At 41.1% G+C, this 23,062-nt stretch overlaps 1 protein-coding gene across 1 annotated transcript in view; it reads left to right on the top strand.

The window, feature by feature from the left end:
* Window positions 1-23,062, top strand: part of shisa8b (shisa family member 8b) — an 81,037-nt gene that overhangs the window by 17,164 nt on the left and 40,811 nt on the right. The window contains exon 3 of the mRNA XM_061908995.1: window positions 20,132-20,256. Coding sequence (XP_061764979.1) covers window positions 20,132-20,256 — 125 coding nt within the window. The remainder of the gene's footprint in view (window positions 1-20,131; window positions 20,257-23,062) is intronic.

Raw genomic sequence — 23,062 nt, 5'->3', positions numbered from 1 at the left:
CATACACGGTACATTGCCGTGTGTCCTGATGACACATATACCCTTTTTACTGCATCGTGGACATCAAGTCATGGATGGCAGTGAATTTCGTACAGCTAAACAAGGACAAAACTGAGCTTTTAGTTATGGGTCCTGAAGGCCAGAGAGTGGAACCTTTACCAAAAATGACAGCATTTGTAACCAACACAGTCCATAAAAAATCGTCTTTTTTTTATTTACTTTGAGCTAACTGTTATCCCATCCATCCACCCATTTTCTACTGCTAGTCCCTAATCTTAGAAATGTTTTTTTTCCATCATATTAACAACATAGCCAGAGTCCGTTTTTAGTTATATTCTCCAGTGTGGATGCCTCAAAGGTGGTGTTTTCCTCAATCCTCAGTGCCATGTCATGTTATTTTATTGTCAATTGTGCAGTGTGTGCGTGTGTATGTGTGTGTGTGTGTGGGTGTGTGTGTGTGTGTGTGTGTGTGTGTGTGTGTGTGTGTGTGTGTGTGTGCGTGCGTGCGTGCGTGCGTGCGTGCCAGTCTGTGTTTTTTTTCCTCCTTTTTAATTGGTACAAAGCATTTTGTGTTGCAACTTGCCTGTGTATGAAAAGTCCATCCATCCATTTTTCTACCGCTTATACCCTTTGGGGTCGTGGGGGCACTGGTGCCTATCTCAGCTACAATCGGGCGGAAGGTGTCGTACACCCTGGACAAGTCACTACCTCATCGCAGGGCCAACACAGATAGACAGACAACATATGCGGTCCTCTCCAAGGTTTCTCATTGTCATCATTGTCTATGTCCCACTGGGGTGAGTTTTTCCTTGCCCTTATGTGGGCTCTACCGAGGATGTCGTTGTGGTTTGTGCAGCCCTTTGAGACAGTTGTGATTTAGGGCTATATAACTAAACATTGATTGATTGATTGATTGATTGATTGATTCACACCCACATTCACACACAAGGGCCAATTTATTTTTGCCAATCAACCTATCCCCAGGTGCATGTCTTTGGAAGTGGGAGGAAACCGGAGTATCCGGAGGGAACCCACGCATTCACAGGGAGAACATGCAAATTCCACACAGAAAGATCCCGACCCCGGGATTGAACCCAGGACTACTTAAGACCTTCGTATTGTGAGGAAGACGCACTAACCCCTCTTCCACCGTGTTGTCTGAAGGTGTACAATGAAATAAAAATAAAAATACAAACTACTGACCTCTGCATAAATGTCAAATATTTAAACACACATAAAGTAATTTAGAAGTATTGCTAACCAATTAATGTTTAAAAACATATCTTAAATACAACACATTAACATTTTATCAATTTGATTTGATTTAGCAGGACTCATAAATGAGCTTTCTTTGTATAAAAATCGTATGTACCTTAAGAGTATGAATGTAAAAAGAAACACAATGTAAACAGATAAGCCTTATATTGGGTCCCGATGGTTGTATGCCAACACTATGAAAGCAACTTTCCTCCTATTCTGAGATATGCTTGGCTCTACTAGATAGAAACATGTTAGCGTAAAAGAGCTCTACGTCTCACAGCTAAACAGAAAGCCTGGCAGTTATGTGCGCCGCTTGGGAAGTGTAAAAATCATCACATGCGTCATCATTAATCCTGTTTGTTACGCGTTGCATGTTGCGTTTACTCACACAAGGCAGTCAGATGCACATGTCGGGACTTGTTGGCTCCATCTTTCTTAGGACCAAAAGGCAAATAAAGTTGAGCGGCCCTAATTCGGTATTGCTTTAATATGTACCTCTATAATGCTGCTGCTGCTGCTGAAGAAGTAAGAAAATTACATTTCTCAGGATTTTTGAATGACAAATTTTCATTGATGTAACTCAAAGCTAATTCAGTCATGTCTAGAATTATTCAAATTAGCCTTTATTTTATCAGTAGTGTGATAAATGCTTTTAGACTGCACCTTTGATGAAAACTACAGAGGCGAACTAAAGTGACAGATATTTGCCGGGGTCATTTTGGGTTTTCAGTGAAGGATTATCTCAAAGTGTTTCCAGATAATCTGCACGCTGTCAAGTTAAAATTTGGTCAAGATGTGCGGCATAAGTAGATTACTGCACTGACGATGCCAAATCTGCCATCTTTGATCAGTCGGTATAACTTTAACGTCACAAAAAGGAAAGAACATACTGGACGGTGTGGATGACGACCACATACACACACGCACACACACACACACACACGTACGCAGGCACGTGAATTGTCCGCGAAAATGTGGAAATCCGCATTTTTAAACATCACTCCTGCCTTTTTTTAATGAAATATTGCAGCGTGTAAGAACAACAGTCTAAGGATGAGTGTCAAAAGACATTCTGACTTTGTTTGGTTTTGCAGGGGTGTCAAACTCATTTCAGATCAGGGGCCACAACGAGAAAAATCTACTTCCAAGTGGGCCAGACTGGTAAAATCATGGTACGATAACTTAAAAATAAAGCATACTTGCCAACCCTCCCGAATTTTCCGGGAGACTCCCGGAATTCAGCGCCTCTCCCAAAAACCTCCCGGGACAAATTTCCCGAGTGACATGTCGAAAGCCTGTTTTCACGTCCGCTTTCTCACAATATAAACAGAGTGCCTGCCCCATGACCTTATAACTGTAGAATGATCGAGGGCGAGTTCTTGGTTTCTTATGTGGGTTTATGTCCAGGGTGTACGCCGCCTTCCGCCCGATTGTAGCTGAGATAGGCACTAGCGCCCCCCGCGACCCAAAAGGGAATAAGCGGTAGAAATGGATAGATGGATAGCTGTAAATATACTCCTCCCCTCTTAACCACGCCCTCAACCACGCCCCTCGCTCAACCCCCGACCATGCCCCCCACCTCCCAAAATCCGAGGTCTCAAGGTTGGCAAGTATGAAATAAAGACAACTTTAGATTGTATAAATGTATAAATCATAATATTGTTGGTTTTTTTTTTTTTTTACACTTACATGTTGCGCTTAATAGTATTTTATACTTGCCAACCCTCACGGATTTTCCGGGAGACTCCTGAAACTCAGCGCCTCTCCCGAAAACCTCCCGAGACACATTTTCTCCAGAAAATCTCCCGAAATTCAGGCAGAGCTGGAGGCCACGCCCACTCCAGCTCCATGCGGATCTGAGTGAGGACGTCTGCCGTAAACAGCAATGTTGTGACACTCTTAAACAGTACAATACTGCCATCTCCTGTACATGCACCTCCAGGCAACACCTACAGGGAACTTAAACCCTTTAGTAATACCCTCCTCCATTCACATCTGATCTCCTAAATAACCTAATGTAAATAATCGAATGTATTTCTAATGTATATACTTGTTCTTATGCTTTCTTAACTCACTATGTTCTTTGCTCGCTGTACATATCCTACTTAGTAAGACCTACACTGTTCCAATGTCCATTTCTCTGTTGATGCAATTGTTGATGACTGAAGTACTGATATCAACCAAAGCTCCTCATCCCACCCCCCGGATTGTAAATAATGTAAATAATTCAATGTATGTACTATGATGATTAACTTGTGTGATGACTGTATTATGCTGATAGTATATATTTGTATCACTAATTGATTAACGTAGACCCCGACTTAAACAAGTTGAAAAACTTATTCGGGTGTTACCATTTAGTGGTTAATTGTACGGAATATGTACTGTACTGTGCAATCTACTAATAAAAGTTTCAATCAATCAATCAATCATGCATATGTGACTATAACATCTATGGCTTTTAGAGAGTGCAGTGCACAAAATTGCACACAACAGCTGTAAATATACTCCTCCCCTCTTAACCACGCCCCCCACACCCACCTACCGAAATCGGAGGTCTCAAGGTTGGCAAGTATGTAGTATTCTATATTTTTTTGTCGTTACTCATACTTTCTGAATAATTTCTGTAATACTGTTTATCAGTCAACTCATTGGTGTTGATTTTCAATCTATAAAAAAACAAAATAATATCAAAATCAAATTACAGGATATTATTTATGTAGTTTGCTCATTTTTGGTTTGCTCATCAACATGTGTTTTTTTTTTTAACATATGCAGCATCACCTACAAAGATACAAAGAATTGCTATTGTGACACCTAGTGGACACATTTTGAACAGCAGTTTCTTTCATTCAAAAATTTCGGCAAATTTTTTTTTACTTAGCAAACTCATCCAACGGGCCGGATAAAACCGTTTGACACCCCTGATCCCTCAGCGCAACAAAGCACAATACTGGAAATGTGACGTGTGGAAACCCGTTCCACCGGAACTCTCTAACAAGAAAAGTTCCGTGGGTGAATTATGTAAACCCACTACTTTATCAAAAAAATTGGTTCCAAACAAAATGTGTTGGACGCTGGCCTAAGCGGCAGGTACTCGCTGTTCTGCCTAAACGCGGCACTGAATTGCAGGACAGGGAGACAACAGGGGCGCCGAAACAAGCTCGCTAGTTAGCATAGTTAGCATCACCTAGCTAGCTTACTTGTTGTCGCTGTCACGCCAAATTTCTTCGCTCCTACAAAAACCTTCCCCCCCATTTACTTCCGGGGTCATGATTAATACAGACTTTTTGTTAACGCTACATTCTAAAAATATAACGCTATATTATAAAAATATAACGCTATATCATAAAAATATAACGCTATATTATAAAAAATACTGACCTTTTGTTAACGCTATATTATAAAAAAAAAAAAATTTACACACACAAGCTATGGGATGACGCATTTACTTCCGGGGTCACGTTTCCTCTTACATCATCCCATAGCTTGTGTTTGTAAATAGTTTTTTATTTTTTTTAATCTTTTTTTATAATATAGCGTTAACAAAACGTCTGTATTTTTATAATATATTGTTATATTTTTATAATATAGCGTTATATTTTTATAATATAGCGTTATATTTTTATAATATAGCGTTATATTTTTTATAATATAGCGTTATATTTTTATAATATAGCGTTAACAAAATGTCTGTATTAATCATGACCCTGGAAGTAAATGGGGGGGAAGGTTTTTGTACAAGGGAAGAAATTTGGCATTTCCTCTCCCATTCATAACATAGATGGCATTCTACTTTGCTGCTAATCACATTTTGTAGTTGTAGTTCTAGAGCAGGGGTGTCAAACGTACGGTCCGCGGGCCGGTTAAGGCCCGCAAACAGGTTTTATCCGGTCTGCGGGATGAGTTTGCTAAATCTAAAAATGAGCCGAAATTTGTGAATGAAAGAAACTTATATTCTAGATGTGTCCACTAGATGTCACAATAGCTTTGTATCTTTGTTGATGATTTATTGAAATATTTATTTCAAACCTGCACAATACAACAAAACACTTTTTTTTTTCTTTTTTACATTTTGGCAGAGATAATCATGCAAGACTTGAAAAGGGGTTTGATGAAGCAGATGCTTATAATATCCCAACCCCTCTCACTCATTCCACATTTAGCATAAACAATATAATACAAGAACAATAGTATATAAACAAAAACAATACGATAGTACCTCTGTTACTATGAGACAAGACGAGACAAAACACACACACACACACACACACACCCACACACACGCAGGCCCAAACACTCTCTGACCATACACCTCTCTCCCATGGCTCTGTGCTGAGGGCATCACTCTCTTTCCTCCTCGTACTTCTTCAATTCTTCTTTTTTAAACAGCATTTTAAATTGAATCATGTTAGAACACATTTTTAACTTGTCCCCTAAGTTGTTCCGCAGAGTGACTCCACACACTGAAATGCACATGGATTTTAAAGGCCTACTGAAACCCACTACTACCCACCACGCAGTCTGATAGTTTATATATCAATGATGAAATATTAACATTGCAACACATGCCAATACGGCCTTTTTAGTTTACTAAATTGCAATTTTAAATTTCCCGGGAGTTTCGTCTTGAAAACGTTGTGTAATGATGACGTGTACGCAAGACGTCACAGGCTTTTAGGAAGTATGAGCGCTACGCACACACACAGCTAAATGTTGTCTGCTTTAACGGCATAATTACACAGTATTTTGGAGATCTGTGTTGCTGAATCTTTTGCAATTTGTTCAATTAATATTGGAGAAGTCAAAGTAGCAAGATGGAGTTGGGAAGCTTTAGCCTTTAGCCACACAAACACACGGTGATTCCTTGTTTAAAATTCCTGAAGGTGAAAATTTACTATGGATCAGAGCGCGGTCAAGCGAACATGAAACACGACGGAATGTCAACCAGCAGGTTTCGGTGAGAAAATTGTGGTTAAAAAGTCACTTCTTACTGGAGAAAAGCTGAGCTTGCCGCGTTCATAAAGCTGCCGTCGACTCGCCTGAGAAACTGCGCGTCAACACACCCGTGGACGTACACCTCCGACTATCAGGTACTGTTAAACTCACTAAAACACAAGCAACGCAATAGAAAGATAAGGGATTTCCCAGAATTATCCTACTAAATGTGTCTAAAAACATCGGAATCCGTCCCAATGCGTGTGCGTTTTTTTTTTAACTTTTTTTTTTTTACTTTTTTTTTTTTTCTAGTCCGTCGCTACCAATATCCTCAAACACGAATCTTTCATCCTCACTCAAATAATGGGGAAATTGTCGTTTTCTCGGTCCGAATAGCACTTTTTGTTGGAGGCTCCCATTATAATCAATGTGAATATGTGAGGAGCCCCCACACGTGCGACGTCATCGTCTGCGACTTCCGGTAAAGGCAGGGATTTTCTCTTAGCACCGAAAGTTGCAAACTTTATCGTGGATGTTCTCTACTAAATCCTTTCAGCAAAAATATGGCAATATAGCGAAATGATCAAGTATGACACATAGAATGGACCTGCTATACCCGTTTAAATAAGAAAATCTCATTTCAGTAGGCCTTTAAAGTTGTTATAAATTCAGGCAAATATAATTTGTTGTTTCCTCTTAAACTGTAACCATGGTAATCATCTCTATCATGGAATAGGTTCTGTCTATTGGATGGTAGAGAGTTTTGGGATGCCCTAAACATAATTTGAGCAGTTTTAAAGTTGATCACATCGTTCAGTTTAAGTTGCTTTAAGTCCATAAATAGTGGATTTGAATGATGTCTGTAGTGAACATTGGACACAATCCTGATAGCCTTTTTCTGCAGAGTGACTAAAGGCTGTAGATGTGATTTATAACAATTTCCCCAGACTTCAACACAATAGTTTAAATATGACATAATAAATGAATGATACAATAACATCAGAGCATTGGTGTTCAATAAATGACATGATCTCCTCATCATTCCAACACATTTAGCAACTGTTGTCGTCAGGTAATTTATATGATGCTTCCATGAGATATTTTCATCTATTACCACTTCTAAGAAAATTTTTTGTTGAGCATATTCTACTAATATGTAATATGATGCTACATATGTAAAAAAAACAAAAAACATGATGTTAATGCACCAGTCGAGGAAAATAAACAAACTACATAAATATTTTCTTGTAATTTTATTTTGATTTTTTTTTTAAATCTTGATAGATTGAAATTAGTTGACTGATGAACATTATCACATGATTTATTCAGAAAGTATAAATGACGACAAATAAAGATAGAATACTATTAACTGCAACATGTAAGTGTAAAAAAAACCCCAACAACATTGTCTTTTTTTTTTAAGTTATAGTGCTGGGATTTGACCAGTCCGGCCCACTTGGAAGTAGATTTTTCTCCTTGTGGCCCCCGATCTTAAATGAGTTTGACACCCCTGCAAAACCAAACAAAGTCTGAATATCTTTTGACACTCCTCCTTAGACTGTTGTCCTTACACGCTGCAATATTTCATTAAAAAAAGGCAGGAGTGATTTTTAAAAATGCGGATTTCCACATTTTCGTGGACATTTCACGTGCCTGCATAAGGTGCATATTGGACGTGACAGATGTAAACAGAGGTCACAACATTAGAAGTATACTACCCAAGGGCGCGCGGCTGTAGGGTAGAGTTGTCAAGCAGGAAATGTTTTCTGAGTTCTTTGCATGCATGTAATATAATTTTACATTACATTTTCAATAATAATGTTACTAAATTATCTAATGAAAAAAACAAAAAAGTCTGTGGTACATTACATGGAACATGTGAGTGTCAAAAAGACAGCCAAAAGAGGTTAGCAGATGAGAGAACATCTAAAGGTGAAAATTAGTCCACAAATGTACTCAAAAATGTTTTTCGGGGCTTTCGCGGCAGCACTTTATGCCGATTGAAACTTTCCTCTTTTTTTGCTGTTTTCCCTTTTTTTCTGCCAAAAGGGTGCTCACGTGCCTGCGTATGGGACAGGATGCACATGTAAAGGCACGCCACAATGCAAGCTTGACATTTTCATCAATCCAATCAATAAATTCTCACTGCAGAGAGACTGCAGCATTGGATTTTACTAATCAGTGTCTGTTTTCTGATGCGCCACACCAGTTATGGATCGCTACAGCACATTAATGAAGCCTCCATGTGATTGAAGCGCGCAAACGTGCTTGATCCCACTGTGCTGTCAGCCATGTTGTTACATAACGGTTGATAATTAGCTGCATGTGGTGGTCATATATGCCCTTTTAACATCTCAGGGTTCCAGTGCACTTTTGAGTGTAGTCCTGCACCCATCTATTAGTTCAGTATTCTATTGATTTTTATTTTTTTTTCGTTTAAATGAGTGATCGGATAAAACACACTTAAAAGCCTCCATGTGTTTAGTAGGAAAAATAGTAAATAAACAAAAACAATCTGCTTGCCATAACCTTCATTCTTTTTTTCCAACAAATTCACATTATCAACATCCATCCATCCATTTTCTACCGCTTAATCGAAATTGAAATTTTAACTTGAAACTATGTCTGCATATTTTAATTTCCTGGCACTACATGCGATCCAGATTTTCTACATTTTAATTTTTACACAATTAATGGACGCGACAGAATATGAACAGAAGACAAATAATTTTTTTTAAATCGATTGTAGTTTGATTTACCATTGCAGCCCTATTTGAGTTCAGAACTAAATAAATGCATACATTAAGTTAAAAAGAATATTCAAGCTTCCACTCAAAAATATTTTTGAGTTTTTCTTAATAATAAAAAGTTGGTCAATGGCGAAATAAATCAAAATGCTACTCTGCTAATAATCTTGGCAATAGCAGTAATGAGATTTTGTTATGCTATCTGTTTATGTTACTTTCATTATACAAACATTCTAATTGATTTAATATTGGTTTATTTATTTTGTTATTTATTTAATATTTAATATTTTATTAAAAAAATATTACATTTTTAAATTGCTGATAAATTTAAGCATTCATTTTAATACATTTGTATTCTAAAACTGAATAAATAACCTTTCCTTATAATTCTACACAAAAAAATCCCATAATGACAGCATGAAAAAAGTTTTTACGAAATATTTTGCATCATCATCATCATCAACAAAGGCTGTAAATATTTATGTACATGTGATTTATTAGTCTTTTTTCGCCATACGTTTGCAAAAATCGCACAAAAAAAAGGTTTTCATGTTGTGATTATGGGATTGTCTGTGTGGAATTTTGAGAGAGAGAAAAAAAAGATCCATCATGAAATAAGGCTATAACTTGGAAAAAGTGGAGCACTTTAAATACTTTCTGAAGACTAGTGTACATGATTTTTATGTGTTGTGATTCTTTTATAAAAATGTTTTATTGTACATTCGTCCTTCGCCATAGAAATATCGCAGCTACAACACATCGTAGATTTTAAAAAAAAAGTTGTCCAATATTAATAATTTTGAAGCATGAACATGGCAAAAAAAAATATATATATATTTTACTAAAGTAGTATTGGCCATTAGAGATGACCAAAGTGTTTAGAGCACACTTTTCAGTATGGTGGCCACTGATTGGCTCAGCCTCAGAAAGCACTACTATATTGAATTAAAACAACATAAAGGTGACTAAAGGATGTTACTGCATGTCTCGGCAGCTCTTATAATGTTAAAATTGTAATTAGAAGGTGATCAACTTTTTTTACGCCCTCGCTCTGAAAATGTTTGATTTAAAATAAATGAGCCCTACTTCACGTAGTTGTTTTATCGTACCAATGTCCAGAACCAATTAACAACGATAAACAAGGAAGTACTGTTGCTGGTTTTAAGATTACATTGAGCTGCTCTTAAGTTGCTGAAAGGTGTACTTCTGGTTTTGGTGACTAAAAGTATATAAAAAATTCAATACTTTATAAAAAGTCATTAATATCTAAGTTGTAAAAAACCACAGGCTGAATATTTGTGTCGCCCAGTGAGTCCATAATCTTCTCATCAGCCCACAGCACTGCCATTCACCCAGTTTCAAAGCTTCCCCAAGAAAGTAGCATGAAGCTGAGCCAAAGCTCCATAAACACTGGATCGCTTGGGGACAGGTGCGGTTTTTGTTAAAGATTAAAAGTCCAAATCAGCAAGTTGTTTGAGCGGCGAGCCGAGAGAGGGATGCGCGTGGCGGCCCGAGGCTCTGCATGGCAATGAGTCAGAGAGGGGATGAGGAGACAGAGACTAACGGTATGCTCATGGAGGAGGAAGACGGGGGGAGAAGGTTTAGTTCTGGGGAGGACGCGAGGAGTGAGGTGCTTTTGTTGCACCAATGCATATGCATTAGAATGGGGCATAATTAAATCAAGTCTTCCAGTTGCACAAAATAATTCCCAGTTAGATGATTACGATCGGAATTCATTTGAATGAATGAATGTAATATGGTTGCGTGAAAAGAAATGTCTGTAAGTGGCCGTTTTTTTAATAATGGAACATGTACAGGACTTGTGAGGCCGTATAGCTTGGTTTGTAGAGTGCCCGTGCCAGCAATTTGAGGGTTCCAGGTTCGATCCCCGCTTCCGCCATCCTAGTCGCTGCCGTTGTGTCCTTGGGCAAGATACTTTACCCACCTGCTCTCAATGCCACCCCCACTGGTTTAAATGTAACTTAGATATTGGGTTTCTCTATGTAAAATGGTAAATTAGTTGTACTTGTATAGCGTTTTTCTACCCCTTTTTAAGGAGCCCAAAGCGCTTTGACAGTATTTCCACATTCGCCCATTCACACACACATTCACACACTGACGGCGGGAGCTGCCATGCAAGGCGCTCACCAGGGCCCATCAGGAGCAAGGGTGAAGTGTCTTGCCCAAGGACTCAACGGACGTGACTAGGATGGTAGAAGGTGGGGATTGAACCAGTAACCCTCAGATTGCTGGGACAGCCACTCTACCAACTTCGCCACGCCGTCACCCAGTACTTTGAGTCACTAGACAAAAGGGGCTATATACGGATAATTCACTTTACTTCACTTGGTAATTTAGTGCATTTTATCATCACCCATTTATAATCCCAAAGCAGGAGTGTCCAAAAATGTTTCCAATGATGGCCGCTTCCATAAATACTTACTTACTTGACTTTTTTTCTTTTTTTGGTGAAAAGTTATAGAAAGGTTTGCTCAAGTAAAATTAGTAAAACCGAGAACAAAAGTAAGTTTGAAAAACACCAACCTATTTATTATTAACTGTCTGGAATGGACTTATGCTGTCTTAAGTGAATGTGGAGTGGTCATTAGTTTTTTGGTGACACCTAATAGCCACAACAATTCATTAAGTTAAACTCAATAGGTTGAATGATGCGGACACATTTGTTACTGAATACCTCTCAATATACTGCAGACTTTGTATCAATAAGTAACATGCAAGTGTAATTGATTTATACTTGTTAATATTGACAACTGCCGTGTTTTAGACATCAGTATTGTTCAAATAAGGCAGTTCTTTTCAAATAGTGGGTCAGGCCCCCCTGCATTGCGATGTTGGGGAGGGGAGGCACGGGGGACCCCGGGGATCATGCATTATCAGTATCATGCTTCATACCTCAAATCTGTACACAACAAAACATGCTCATTATAGCAATTAATCCGAAATGTGTTTAAAAAATCAATTGTTTTGTAGGTTACAGTGTTTATATATTGTACTCCCGAGTTAATGTTGTTATTTATTAGGGCTGCGAATCTTTGGGTGTCCCACGATTCGATTCAATATCGATTCTTGGGGTCGCGATTCGATAATAAATCGATTTTTTTTTCGATTCAACGCAATTCTCGATTCAAAACTTATATTTTTCCGATTCAAAACGATTCTGTATTCATTCAAAACATAGGATTTCAGCAGGATCTATACCCCAGTCTGCTGACATGCTAGCAGAGTAGTAGATTTTTTTTAAAAAGCTTTTATAATTATAAAGGACTACGTTTTAACTGCTTTCAATAATGTAATTTTTTTTAAACTATTAAACTAACCAAAAATACGAATTATTTTATCTTTGAGAAAACATTGGACACAGTGTGTTGTCAAGCTTATGAGATGCGATGCAAGTGTAAGCCACTGTGACACTATTGTTCTTTTTTTACATTTTTTATAAATGTCTAATGCTAATGTCAATGAGGGATTTTTAATCACTGCTATGCTGAAATTATAACTAATATTGATACTGTTGTTGATAATATTCATTTTTGTTTCACTACTTTTTGTTGCGATCTGCTGCGCAGATCTTCACGTGTTTGTTTTTTCATTCTCAGTCTGACCCGTTTATTTCCTGTTTTTGTCCATCACTATGGTTACACATCAGTCCACCTGTTAGTCTCGCCCCGCACACCTGCTACTAATTTTCACCCTCCTATTTAAGCTCACCTTTTCTGTTTACTCATTCTCGGATCCTAATTTGCCCACGCGCATCAGTGACGACTCTCATCATTCGTATGTATTTTCTCGCTAGCTCTCACGCCAAGCCACTTTATTGTCTAGCTTTCATGCTAAATGTTTTGTTTACTCTTTTGTGTCCTCGTACCAAGTTCTAGTTTTCCTTGTTTTATCCTAGCTTTCACGCTAGCGTCTTTTGTTTACTTTTTCTCTTTACACCAGTATTTTTGTTCATAGACTTTTGTTATTAAATACCTTTTATCTTACCTATGCTGTGTTCTGCTTCGACGCATCCACGGGAAAACCACACCGGCATTACAATGCCGAAGAAGAGTCATCACAGTAGGATCCGAGCATCAAGTTGTTTTTCCGCGTCGAAACCACGGGAGGAACCCTTCGACTTAGGGTTGTGGTTGGAGCCCGTGGCTTGGGAGCAGGAAAGACTCGACTGTGGGCCTGAAGTCTCCTCCGAAGCCGTTCGCGCTGCCCCGAAGAAGCGGGGGGTCCAGTGGAGAGGTCCCCCGCGCGGCAGTAATGTTCCAGCACCACTTATTCCTCCCCATGGACACAGCAAGTTTCACCCCGTCCAGGATTCACCCGTCATTACCGGTAATCCTGCTTGTTTTTTTTCAAATCATTCCTTAAGCTGCCATGACACTTTTTCTGACACAAGCGATGACGTCATTTGGGGAACGCCCACCGGTGTCGCAACACCGGCCTCTGTTGATGACATTTTTTCAGAAGATTTTTTTATTGTGGACGATATATCTCAGCCATTTTCCAAAAACTTGGACAGTAATAATACTTTCACACAGTATCAGGACATTTATATTGATTCTAGTCACCCTCAGTATATTGTTAATTGTCAAGATCAGCCTCCCATTACTTTGGCCCCGCCCACATCTCAGCCTATTTCACGTCCTACCCCTACGTCACCTGATTTTGAAACTGACCTAGAAAAATATAGTCCTGCCTGGATGGACGAGTGGTACAGGAGAGTTTTGATTGAACTGGAGCTGGAGGAGAAATTTCTTGCTGCTCAGAACAATCCTCTCCTCATACAGACTAATGGGGTGGAGTCTGCCCTCCTCCAAACCTCCCACCGCCCGCCCTTACGGTCAGCCTCTATCCAACGGGACCCCGTCTGGAATCCGGGTCTCGAGGGGAGGGCCAGTATTACTACTAAGCCTCCTAGACCTCCACCACCGGTGTTCACCCCTGTTAAACCTGTTAAGCCACTACGGCCTCCTAGACCTCCTCCACCGGTGTTCTCCCCGGTCAAGTCACGCCCTCTTAGACCTCCTCCACCTGTGTTCCGTCCGTGCCCTAGTTCTAGTTTTAGTCACAGTCTCTCTCAGAGTTCGAGTCCCAGCCTTCTTCGTAGCCCATGCTCTAGTCCTACTCGTAGACCGACTTGTAGACTGAGTCGTAGTCCAAGTCCTGGTCCGAGTTTCCGTTCTGATTCTAGTTGTAGTCCTAGTCTTTCTCGTAGTCGTCGTAGTCCTAGTTCCACTCGTAGACTGATCCGTAGTCCGAGTCCTGTTTCGAGTCCGGTCCCGAGTCTTGTTTCTTGCCTTTGTAATATTAGTACTGATTCCCCTCGTGGTCTTAGTCCGAACCCTAGTCCTTACCCAAGTTCTTGTCCGAGCCCCAGTGTTACTGTAAGTCCTAGTCTTTGTCCTAGTCCTTGCCCGAGCACCAGTTTGATTGTTAGTCCCAGTCCTTGCCCAAGCCCTAGTTTGACCGTTTGTCCTAGTTCTTGCCCAAGCCCTGGTATGACTGTAAGTCCTGGTCGTTGCCCAAGCCCTTCTCAAAGCACTAGTGTGATTGTAAGTCCTGGTCCTCTCTCAAGTCCTTGCCCGAGTCCTAGTGTTTGTCTTATCACTCATCATAGTCCTAGTCCTGCTCACAGCCAGTCCCCTAGTTCTCCTCGGCAGACCCCTGTGCCTGCTCCTCGGCTGAAGCCGACACCTGCTCCTCGGCTGAAGCCGACACCTGCTCCTCGGCTGAAGCCGACACCTGCTCCTCGGCTGAAGCCGACACCTGCTCCTCGGCTGAAGCCGACACCTGCTCCCCACACCAGCACATGACTCTCGCCTGGTTTTCACACCAGAAAATGTTTCTAGCCTTGTTCTCACGCCAGTTTCAGACTCTAAACTGGTTCTCACGCCAGCACCAGTTCCTAAGCTGGAGCCCACTCCGGTACCAGCACCACGACAGGTACCGGTGCCAGCTCCGTGCCGCCAAGCACCGGTGCCAGCTCCGCGCCGCCAAGCACCGCCGACGACGGGGCTGGAGCCCACACCAGCGTCGACGACGGGGCTGGAGCCCACACCAGCGTCGACGACGGGGCTGGAACCTTCACCTGTGTCGACAGGGCTGGAGCCCACTCCAGTGCCAGCTCCTCGACAAGCGCCGGTACCAGCTCCACGCCGCCAAGCACTGCCGACGAAGAAGCTGGAGCCCACACCGGCGCCGACGATGAGGCTGGAGCTCACACCAGTCACGACTCCTGCGGCTCCCAGGCCGCCTCCGACGACTCCTGCGGCTCCCAGGCCGCCTCCGACGACTCCTGCGGCTCCCAGGCCGCCTCCGACGACTCCTGCGGCTCCCAGGCCGCCTCCGACGACTCCTGCGGCTCCCAGGCCGCCTCCGACGACTCCTGCGGCTCCCAGGCCGCCTCCGACGACTCCTGCGGCTCCCAGGCCGCCTCCGACGACTCCTGCGGCTGCAGCACCCGCATCATCCTCGCCAGCTGCACTCGGGCCTGCTTTGGCTGCAGTCCCCGCACCCTCGTCTGCTGCTTCCAAGCCTGCTGGGATTTCGGTGCTGAGGCGTCGTCCACCACGTCGATCACGGGCGTGGCCTCTGCGAGGTCATCCTCCTCGCCAGACACTCCCTCCTCCATGTCGGCCACGGATGTGGCCGTGCCCGGGTCGTCCGCCTCGCCGGGCACCTCATCCTGCGATGCGGCCACTAATGTGGCCTTTTCGAGGTCGCCCGCCAAAACTTTTTCGGCAGCAGCGTTCCACCCGCCGCCGCCACATGATGTGTCCTCGGTGGATTCGGGGACATGCGATCTGGCGACCCTCCACCGTGGCCTCCCTCCGCCCTCCCTTCGTTTGTGAACTTTCTGGTTTTGGGGAGGGGGTTCAAGTTTTTGTTTGTTTTTTAAGACATCTGGTATCTGTCTTTTGTTGGGGGGGAATACTGTTGCGATCTGCTGCGCAGATCTTCACGTGTTTGTTTTTTCATTCTCAGTCTGACCCGTTTATTTCCTGTTTTTGTCCATCACTATGGTTACACATCAGTCCACCTGTTAGTCTCGCCCCGCACACCTGCTACTAATTTTCACCCTCCTATTTAAGCTCACCTTTTCTGTTTACTCATTCTCGGATCCTAATTTGCCCACGCGCATCAGTGACGACTCTCATCATTCGTATGTATTTTCTCGCTAGCTCTCACGCCAAGCCACTTTATTGTCTAGCTTTCATGCTAAATGTTTTGTTTACTCTTTTGTGTCCTCGTACCAAGTTCTAGTTTTCCTTGTTTTATCCTAGCTTTCACGCTAGCGTCTTTTGTTTACTTTTTCTCTTTACACCAGTATTTTTGTTCATAGACTTTTGTTATTAAATACCTTTTATCTTACCTATGCTGTGTTCTGCTTCGACGCATCCACGGGAAAACCACACCGGCATTACAATGCCGAAGAAGAGTCATCACACTTTTGGTTTGTTCTGTGTCGTGTTTGTGTCTCCTCTCAATTGCTCTGTTTATTGCAGTTCTGAGTGTTGCTGGGTCAGGTTTGGTTTTGGAATTGGATTGCATTGTTATGGTATTGCTGTGTAGTGGTTTTTTGGATTGATTAAAAAATAAATAAATAAATAAATAAATAAAAATCGATTTAAAAAAAAAATCAATTCTCAATCGCACAACGTATTCGATTCGATTCATATTAGAATCGATTTTTTCCCAGAACCATATTATTTATTGTTAGTTACATTTTATTTCTCAGTATCAAAGGGTTGAAGTGGGTCAAAAAATGGTGTCGTTTGACTAAGGATTTGTTATTTTTTTATTTTCAGACAAATGGATGCACTTTAGGGCAGCACGATGGAGAGGAGTTAGTGCGTCTGCCTCACAATACGAAGGTCCTGAGTAGTCCTGGGTTCAATCCTGGGCTCGGGATCTTTCTGTGTGGAGTTTGCATGTCCTCCCCGTGAATGTGTGTGTTCCCTCCGGGTACGCCGGCTTCCTCCCACTTCCAAAGACATGCCCATGGGATAGGTGATTGGCGACACTAAATTGGCCCTTGTGTGTGAATGTGAGTGTGAATGTTGTCCGTCTATCCGTCTATCCCTTTAAGCATGAGATTTACAAACAGAACCATATGCATAAAAACACACCAAGAATATACATGATAAGGAAACACAGAAGCAACACAAAGTGTAGAACAAGCATTTTGGCATCCGTGACACAATTTTCCAGCGACATCAGCCCAAGCGGACAATTTGTAAAAGATCACAACCCAGGACAGTGGGTCAGACTTTTCTACTTCGCTGGTAGAGTAAGAGAGAGTTGCCGCCGGCCGTCGCTGTCAGTTGTCGTTTGTGAGCGCGGTAGTGAGTGTTACCACATGAGCTTCATTAGCAGAACAGAGACGCCGCTGTTTGAATTATTGATCAAGGGAGTGAATAGCATCAATGCTCAAATCCAAAAACAGTGTTAATGTGATTTCTGCGAGTCTGAGTGTGCGTGTGGGGGTGTAGCAAACTCTACAGCCAAAAGGACCATATTGCAGGAAAGCTTAGCCCATATGTTGTGTAGCAAAACAAGCCGCCAGTCAAATACAGCTGACTGCAGCTGGAAGCAAGAGCAAAACGTCAACGTAGGAGATGTTCTATTTGTAAAATACATTTGTCTTTGAACCAAGGGTAGCAGCACTGCAATACAATTACTAACTTAAAAAACACATTAAAGCATAAGAAAGGGTTATTACTCTGACTTGAGCTACTGTGTCTTAGAGATCACTCAAAATCAGTTACTTAAAGCAGGTGTGTCCAAACCATTTCCACGAGGGCCGCATACTCCACTGCAAATTTTACATTTTATTTAAAGACTTTGCAACACGGTCGAACAGGGGTTAGTGCATCTGCCTCACAATGCAAAGGTCCTGGGTTCGATCCTGCGCTTGGGATCTTTCTGTGTGGAGTTTGCATGTTCTCCCCGAGACTACGTGGGTTCCCTCCGGGTAATCCGGCTTCTTCCCACCTCCAAAAACATCCACCTGGGAATAGATTGAATGGCAACACTAAATGGTCCCTAGTGTGTGAATGTGAGTGTGAATTTTGTCTGTCTATCTGTGTTGGCCATGCGATAAGATAGCGACTTGTCCAGGGTGTACTCCGCCTTCCGCCCGAATGCAGCTAAGATAGGCTCCAGCGACCCCCTCGCGACCCTGATAGGGACAAGCGATAGAAAATGGATGGATGGATTATGGCATAAGAAAGGGTTATTTTTTTTACTTGTGTCAGACGTCATTCAAAATCAATTACTTAAGGCAGGTGTGTCCAAACTTTTTCCATGAGGGCAGAATACTACAACCCGAGGATACTTAATTTAAGAATTGCAAGTTGAACAACGCTTGTTTTCAGAAAAAAACTAAACATTTTTAGTTTAAAAGTCCTGTTAATTTATAGATAAAGAAATCTTAATTTAGGATGTCTCATCGTGGAAAATTAACGAGCTGCATAAACAGATAATTTCACTAGTTTTGAGTTTTACCTGAAATCAAGTCTTTTTATGTTATATTTTGTCAGGTCGTTTTTGCAGTGTACTCAACTCATGTAGCTTAAGATGATATATATATACACACAGTATATTTAAAAATAAACATAACCTGCATGTCTGCTTTGTCTCGTTACATTATGCCTCTGAGCCCCTTTCGAAAATGTTATTTTTTTAGTACCTCAATTTATGAGGTTAATTAATTCTAATCAATTTTATCTCAATTCAACGTGTCCCACTGAACTGAATTGAAATCAATTTAATTGGTGCTTGCTATCCCCAAAAAAGAGCGCCATTTTAACATCCACCCATCCATTTTCTACCGCTTATTCCCTTTGGGGTTGCGGGGGGCAGCTACAATCAGGCAGAAGGCGGCGTACACCCTGGACAAGTCGCTAGCTCATCACAGACCATTTTAACATGTAACATGTATTTAAAAAAATACTGTATTAAAACAATACAATATACTACCAATAACTACAGTAGTTTTATGAAGTTATGCAGTAATAGTAGTATTACAGCATTTACCTTAGATAGTTGATTTTGACAGTATCTCCTTCCAGCTGCTTCTTCGTCAAACCCACCAGCAGGAGCTCTTCTATACTTTCATGGATAAATGTTTGCCGTTTGGATATTATTTAAAAATAATTAGCCGGTGTTGGACTCGTTCTGCTTCAGTATGGTGCAGATTGGCAGTGATACATTCAAATTATTTTACCAATTTGGCGACATGGTTTGTCAGGTTTTTAATTCTTATTTTTTTCTAATTCTATGAACCTAAACCACATTACATTACGAGGTTCATTGTGATATTTGCTACTGTACTGCAACTAATTGTTAGGGTATCCGTCAAGGTGTTGACCCCAGGATGCAGAGACGGCAGGCAAGGCTGAATTACAAAAAGGAAATCTTTTAATTAGTCAGAAAAGGGGTAAACAAAAGGTGATGGGGCAGAAGCGCACACCATGTATCACAGACCAAAATAGATTCTTCAGAAGTCAGCAGGGGGATAGGCCAGGGCGCATGGAGCACAGCAAAAAAGTTCAACAAAAAATATCTTCTCTACCTAAGGGAGGCTCTGAAAAACACACAAATAGGTTAGGGATATCAGGACTAAGGAACGATTAACGTACCAGGACTGACGAGGTGAAGAAAGCGCATGAGACGTGAGAAGTTCAGAAGACAATAACCGGCAAGGCCAAGCTGTCAGTGACGACCTTAAGTACTAACGGGCTACATAGTTGCAGGTGTGCCTCAAGGTCTGCCCATCACCGAGGACGAATGAACTGAAGACAAAATGCAGACATCAGAATTAGGGAGAAGGCAGGGGAATGATAGAACACAACACTAATCGAAGAGATGCTTGGAACTCAAAATTATGCTTGAAACTTAAAGCATACCAGCTCTTAGCTCAAAACACACGACATTTTAGAATGTGCAGCGGACCAATAAAAAAAATTAGCTTTGGGCAGCAAAACGCATTTTAGGCACCTCAGCCTGCAAGATTGATTAGGCTTGGTTAAGAATTGCCAATGATTGGGACGTGGATTATTTTGAGGCATGTCTTACAGTGGTAATTGTCCTCTACTGAATGTATGTATCTGACCACTGGTTCGTATTATTGGAAAAACAAGATTTTTGTCTCATGTGCTGCCCCCCAGGATACTGACTGACCTTCTGAAGCAACAGGGAGGTGAGGTGAGCGCATTGGAAAATGCTGAGACCACTTCACCCAATGGAGGGAGAGCTAACGGCGTCTCAGCCAGGATGCATCGCAGCAGGAGCGGTGAGCTAAATGGAGACACGCACGCACGCACACACACACATGCACACACACGCACACACACGTTGAGTGACACATACAGAAAACACATGCATTGCAGTAAATGTGCAAGTATTGGCAAGTTGCTGCTAATATTATGTATTGTTTCTTGCCGACTTACATTTTTGTGTTATTCCTTTTAGAAGCTCAGTGTACATTGTAGAATTATTCTACTTCAATGCATAAAACTTTTCTTCCTTGCAGTTGATGGACACATGTGCTGCATACACAGTGTTTATATGAACATTCACTCACATGCCATCACACTTTCTACTTTGTATTTAAATGGAGGTCTCGGGCCGCTTATAGGCAGGCGTAAATGTATGCATCATGTATACACCTTGTTTCATGCTGCAGCACATTTTTTCTGTGCTAATAGAGCAGGGGCGTCGCCAGACAGATTTCACTGGGGCACGTGCCCCACTGTTGATCTGCAGTGCCCCAGTAAAAATTTCACCAATAAAAAAAAACACTCCAGAGTTTTAAGTCTACATAACATAGACAACAGCGCACATACTACTTAGTATGGTAATTGATTGCTTCTGTATTCCCTCCACGTAACAATGCGCACATGGCTAATTAATATGGTAATTTATTCACGTGTGGATCGAGACTTCAGTTGAGAGAGAGAGAGCCAGAGAGAGAGAGCGAGAGAGAGAGAGAGAGGATGCGAATCACTGCGTGAGGTAGGTAGCGTTAGCCAACAACAATGTGTTAATTACATTATTTTGATTTTGATTTGACTCAAACTGTAACTCCTAGATGGATTTAAGAAAGTTATTCGCCTGCAGCAGGGAAGAAGCAACAGGAATGAGAGATGTAAGTGAAGTCCTAGCTAGCTAGGCAACATCATTGTCTTAGGTTTATGCTAAATTAGCTAACGTTATTCCTTGTATCAAGACAAACATATTCATTTGCTGTACGAGCTGTTGGGGGAATTTCCAATGAACATGAAACATAATGTTGGTTATTGTCAGCTGGTTCTGCATCAATGATGATATGGAGTCAGCATGTGTGAGTTGAGTGCTTCTCAAATGGTTTATCTTCAGGAAGAAAAACATTTTTTGTATATCATCAAGTCGTGAGCCAAATTTTTAAATCATTCAAGTTTATTTCATAGAAAAATAGCACAGTAGACTTGTCTTGTTAATCGGTGTGACTTTGACTAAAATAATCTTGTTTTGTCACCAGAAAAATGGCTACAGCTAAAGCATCTTGTTTTGTTTCCAGAAAAAATAGTTACATGTCTGTATTTGTTTTCAGAAAGATGGCTGAAAATGTTGCCCCATTTAGATTTTTAAAAAATATATTTCCATGTCTGTCCTGAGTCCTCCTCCAACTTGTTAGTCGGTTTGCCTTTTGCTGAAATACTCACTAATAGTCACTAGAAAAATGGCTAAAAATATCTGGTTTTGTTGCCACAATTTGATTTTTTTTCTCCCCAAACTTTTTTTTTTTCATGCACACATCTGACTGCGACTCACTGAAAATGACACACAATCCACTTTTATGTCACGACCCACCAGTTGGGAACCACTGGTCAACTGTATAACAGTTACTGTAATATTTCCATGTCTGTCCAGAGTGATTGACCACTTTGCAAAAATGAAAACGAGACGTTCCAGTTTGCTTCTCGGAAAATGATTCCCTGAACAGACACACAACAGTTGTTCGTTTATTCTACTACTGTGGCTTTATTGTTTTGTGTATCTGAAATAGGATTATCCACACTGCCATAAATGGAAATTAAATAATATAAAAGAACCCAGAGATGTAGGGGTGCTTTATTTTGTGTTTTACTTTTGTAGATGTTAAATTTGCAGATGATTACTGCAATATATATTTCAAAAAGATTCATTGCTCTTCCTTCTTGCTTTTACCAGTAGCAGTTTAGAAGTCTGGAGTATAAAAGTGAACAAGTAGGTCAAATACATTAGTTAATTTCAGGTGGTTAATCAAAGATCCATACAACATAATCTGATATGATTTTGTAGTTTAAAGCACTATTTATGTATTTTTTATGATAAATAAGTGCTAAAAATGTTTTTGCTTGCGCGCTTTGCACGCTCACATTAATTATTTGTGCCCCAGGTGTGCCCCAGTACAGTATTAGGTTTAGTGACGCCCCTGTAATAGAGTTATAACATTGCTGCCTTCTTCATTAAATTTGGTTGAGAGCTACGTATCCATATCCGTATCTGCTCAGTGGCGTTGTGGTTAGAGTGTCCACGTGAGATCTGTAGTTCGTGAGTTCAAACCCTGGCCGAGTCATACCAAAGACTATAAAAATGGAACCCATTACCTCCCTGCTTGGCACTCAGCATCATGGGTTGGAATTGGGGGTTAAATCACCAAAAATTTTAACCGGGCGTGGCCTGCGCTCTACTCTCCTCACCTCCCAGAGGACAAATTTCACCACACCTAGTTCGTGTGTGTGACAATCATTGGTACTTTAACTTTAACTTAACTTTAACTCCTGCCTGGAGAAATGGATTGTACTTTGTCAGGCCTCTACCTTCACACCTGTACAACTACTACCTGTAGACCAAACTCCTGTTAGTATATTTCTTTAGGTCAAAGGGAACTTTGCCTATCATTGACAATCGTTATGAAAGACAAGACAACGGATGGATATTTTTAATGCATTCTACCTCGTAAATATAAGTCATTTTATAACACAGTCAATTGTGGCCACTCTATTCTGCCTATGAATCCCTGTAAAAAAACATCCAAAAAGCGTCAACAATATTCCATTTACATTTTGGGATTT

This window comes from Nerophis ophidion, linkage group LG08 (genome assembly GCF_033978795.1).
Source record: "Nerophis ophidion isolate RoL-2023_Sa linkage group LG08, RoL_Noph_v1.0, whole genome shotgun sequence".
In the NCBI taxonomy this organism is placed as follows: domain Eukaryota; kingdom Metazoa; phylum Chordata; class Actinopteri; order Syngnathiformes; family Syngnathidae; genus Nerophis; species Nerophis ophidion.
This window is presented reverse-complemented; position numbering and strand designations above follow the sequence as displayed.